The 3829-nt window shown below is 37.0% G+C and overlaps 1 protein-coding gene across 1 annotated transcript; it reads right to left on the bottom strand.

The window, feature by feature from the left end:
- Positions 1–2076: 2076 nt before the first annotated feature.
- Positions 2077–2712, bottom strand: LOC138367839 (EPM2A-interacting protein 1-like; the record flags this gene model as incomplete). Its single annotated transcript, XM_069329820.1, has 1 exon — positions 2077–2712. A coding segment is annotated over one exon (636 nt), but the record flags the coding sequence as incomplete, so codon positions are not given.
- Positions 2713–3829: the final 1117 nt, after the last annotated feature.

Here is a 3829-nt window from a genome sequence, read left to right as displayed (position 1 = left end):
AAAAAAACTTAAAAAAACTAAGTAACCCCAGTGTTACATAGGTCACACTTACAATGGCATGCATAACAACATAAATGCACAGCCCACATACGGTTGCGGCTACTGCAACTCGTTAATTGCTCTACCATACAGTAATGATAGACAGTTAGGCACAACAAGAGTATACTAATATTACTGCCCCCCTTATCTTGCAACCGTTGCAAGGGACTACTGTGAGCAATCACAACTACTTTAGCAAGGCAATTTACGTTAATATAAAACAACGTCGCTACGCGGACAGCTGGCGTTAATTCTCTTAATTTAGGCAATTAACAAATAAATTGCCTGCTCTCATTAAGGTACTGTGAATTCCCCTGAATACTCAAAGGGGTCCCTTAAAGCCTCAAACACAGTTCCTAGGGCAGTAATATTGTATACCTGATAACAACACTGCACAAACCTACAGCATAATAATGCCGTCAGCATACCCCACATGCTAATGACATCATTAGGCAATCAGACAGCAATCTCTCTACTGACTCACCACACAACACAGTACATACAGAAACATGCAAATGAACACATGGAAATGGCATTCACATAATCAATGAAAATTATATCACCAGAAAAATGTATCCATAACTACACAGACCTCAGGGTATCCACTGACATCCCTGCAACACTGGCCTGCCTACCTCTGTAATGATATAATTAACATGTGGCACTATGGTATTAATCGAGTCTGAACGATTATATAGAATCGACAGACTGGATCACTTATATGATAAATCTCTACACTGACTGGTTACATACTCGAGTCAGTCTACACCAGGGGTGGGCAACCTTTTTGAGAGTGCGTGCCAAAATCAGCCAAGACTCTGACACAAACTTTTTCGACGTGCCAACCATTTTTTTTAGAACATATTTGGTATCTCTTAAGAACTTTTTAAACAAAAAAATAATAAATTACCTCAGTGCAGTAAAACATAGTATAAAAAAAACAGATTTTTTTTTTATTTAACCTTCAGAAGTACATTTCAACAGCCTTTAAGCTTTTGTGACTTTAATAGAATACAACAGATAAAAAACTTGTTGACTCCTTTTATATACTGTCAGTGAGACTTCTGCTGCTGCATAACTGATGACAGAGATTTTACATCGGGTTTATATTTAGTAACATTGAGAGATATGCATGCAGCGCTAGTTTCATCTGTCATGCTACTCCTGTTACGAGACTTAGCAAAGTTCATAATTGAGAACAAAGATTCGCAAGCATATGTAGACGAAAACATGGTTAGCAATGCTGTTGCAAGGTTTTTTAAACAGACATAATTTTCTGGAATAGTATTCCAAGTCCTTAATACTTCGTTTTCCGCATTTCTCTTTGTTACTTTCATCTCTAATCTCTCTCTTTCAATATTTTCCAAGTCAACTCTAAGGTCAACAAATTTCTGCTTCCAATTGAGCTACTCTGAAATTCAATCAACTGCATCTCAAAATCATCCATGTCTATCCATGAAAAACATTTGCAAGTTTAGTTCATCCATTTTGATGCTGTCTGGAAACTTGATGAACTTTACTGTGTCTTCCAGTTCTCTGAATTTGGCAAATCTTGTAGAGAACTGCCAAACTGTTGACTCGATAATGTTTACAAACAGCTTTTGAAGACATTTGTGGTCTGTTCTGTCATCTTTTAGATCACTGATGTACCTCTTTAGGTTTGGAAAGTATCTAAATCTCTCATTATCTACATCCTTCTTAAAAACTTTAAGCTTCATTTCAAAAGCTTTTATGTAACAAATCATAACATCAAGTGTCTTACCAGCGCCCTGTAACTAATATTCAATTCATTTAAATGTTCACAAAAATGTGCAAAAAACATCTGTTTACAAACCCACACGATGTCAGAAAATTCATGGTATGACACTTGTTGGTCGTTCAAATAGAGCTTTATCTGTTGACCAGACCACACACTAGAAATTGAAGGGACGACGACGTTTCGGTCCGTCCTGGACCATTCTCAAGTCGAATTCAGCCACGTTATTGTGACTCATCGCCTGCAGAGCTTTATCTCATCTAAGCATTCAATAAGTCGTTTCAGAACCAAGCCTCTGCTAAGCCAACGAACACAAATTCATCAACACAAATAGAAAAAAACTTGCATGAAGACAAATCTTTTGTCAATTGTTCAGCTGTATTTCTTTCCAACTTAAGTATCCTATCCTTAACTGTTTTCCTACTCACAGGCAAATCTTTATTGCGCTGTATAATCTTTTTCTTTTCTGAAAAGTTGTCAAAAAGAAAAGGTGCACATTCTAGCCAAGCTTCTTTAATATACTCCCCATCACAGAGAGGCTTTCCGTGTTGGGCAATAACTTTTGAAACTTCAAAACTAGCAGCAACTAAGTTGGAACTGGGCCTACCTGAAAAATAATTCATAAAAGTTTCAGCTTGTGTTTTTGTCTTGCTCAGTTCACGAGAAATTAATTCTCTTTGTTCCTCCTCAGTTTTATTGCTTAAGTTCTTATGAACATTTTCAAAATGTCTCTTTACAGAAGAAGTTCTACAAACAACTGTGTCAGAACAGAAAATGCATAAAGCTATATCATCCTTCTTAATCATGCCAAACTTTTCAGTCCAGTATTCCTTAAATTCTCTAATATCCTCTTCATTTGACTGACATCGTTTCTTAGCTGGTGGTGGTGACATTCTGTACAATCTGTAAAGGGCATGAAATTAAAATAAGTAATATATTGATATGCATGGAAGAGAAGGAAGACCAAAAGTAAGTCAAAATAGTATATGATGAGTAACTCCAATGAATAGCAATGATAACGGATTGTGTTGTCGTTGTGAAGTGCAGTGACGAGAAATGAATTAGCCTACTTCTACTGAAATGCGAGTATTTAAAGAATTATTTATTTCCTGTTAATATTATAGCACACACAAACTTTGTAGTAAAGTATACGTACGTTTATTCTAATACCAATCAATAAGTTTAATAAGCCAATGTTTGAGGTAAGCGTGACGAGACAATGAACATAATAAAAATCTTCAGAGGATTTTTTTTTCTTTTATGAAAATTCGAGGGTTTTCTTTATTTTACATAATTCCAGAAACAACACCAGCAGCCGCTTATCACAAAGACACTACTTCCTAGGCATTGAGTACTTATGCCAAGAGTTTATAAGACTTCACTTGGTTCGATAGACAAAACCCGTTTTTGTGTGTTTGTGTGGTGTGTTGTGGCGAAACATCGTTGAGTCGGTGACATCTTGCTTATGTCAGCTCTGTTCTTAGGGAACAGGCGAGCGAGTACGTGTGAATTTAAGGATTAAGACTATTCTTACAATGACATTGAGTTTCACAAAGTTATTGATTTATAAGGGGAATAATTTTCCCCTGGAGATGAAGTACTGACCGTCTTCTCGGGGAGGAGGCAAGTGAGCAACTGTGAGAAACACTACGAAGCAAGACTGCGAGAGAGAGTTACGAGTCTGAGATCGTCTGAACATGTGTTCATTACGGGAACTTCATGGGGGTGGGGGACTGTTGATTTCACTGGTTATATTACGGCCGTCAATGGAGAGAAGGGGAGAGGATAAGAATTCTTATCTTTCTTTAGCTTTCGAAGGTGAAGATGCTTTAGATTTAGATAGTAAAGTGAGTTTAATTAATATACGTCAAACTGAAGTCGGGCGGCATTCAAACACATGAGGTTTGGGGGGGGGAGATGTTGTGGGGGTTTAAATTCAAAGTTTACGAAATTAATTTTTAAAGGTGGGCAGACATGGCGTATTTTGCCTTCACAGATATGATTGTCAGTGTACACTATGGTTATGGGTTCAGC

This window comes from Procambarus clarkii, chromosome 23 (genome assembly GCF_040958095.1).
Source record: "Procambarus clarkii isolate CNS0578487 chromosome 23, FALCON_Pclarkii_2.0, whole genome shotgun sequence".
NCBI classification, from domain to species: domain Eukaryota; kingdom Metazoa; phylum Arthropoda; class Malacostraca; order Decapoda; family Cambaridae; genus Procambarus; species Procambarus clarkii.
Note: the sequence above shows the minus strand (reverse complement) of the source record. Positions and strands in the feature narration are given on the sequence as shown.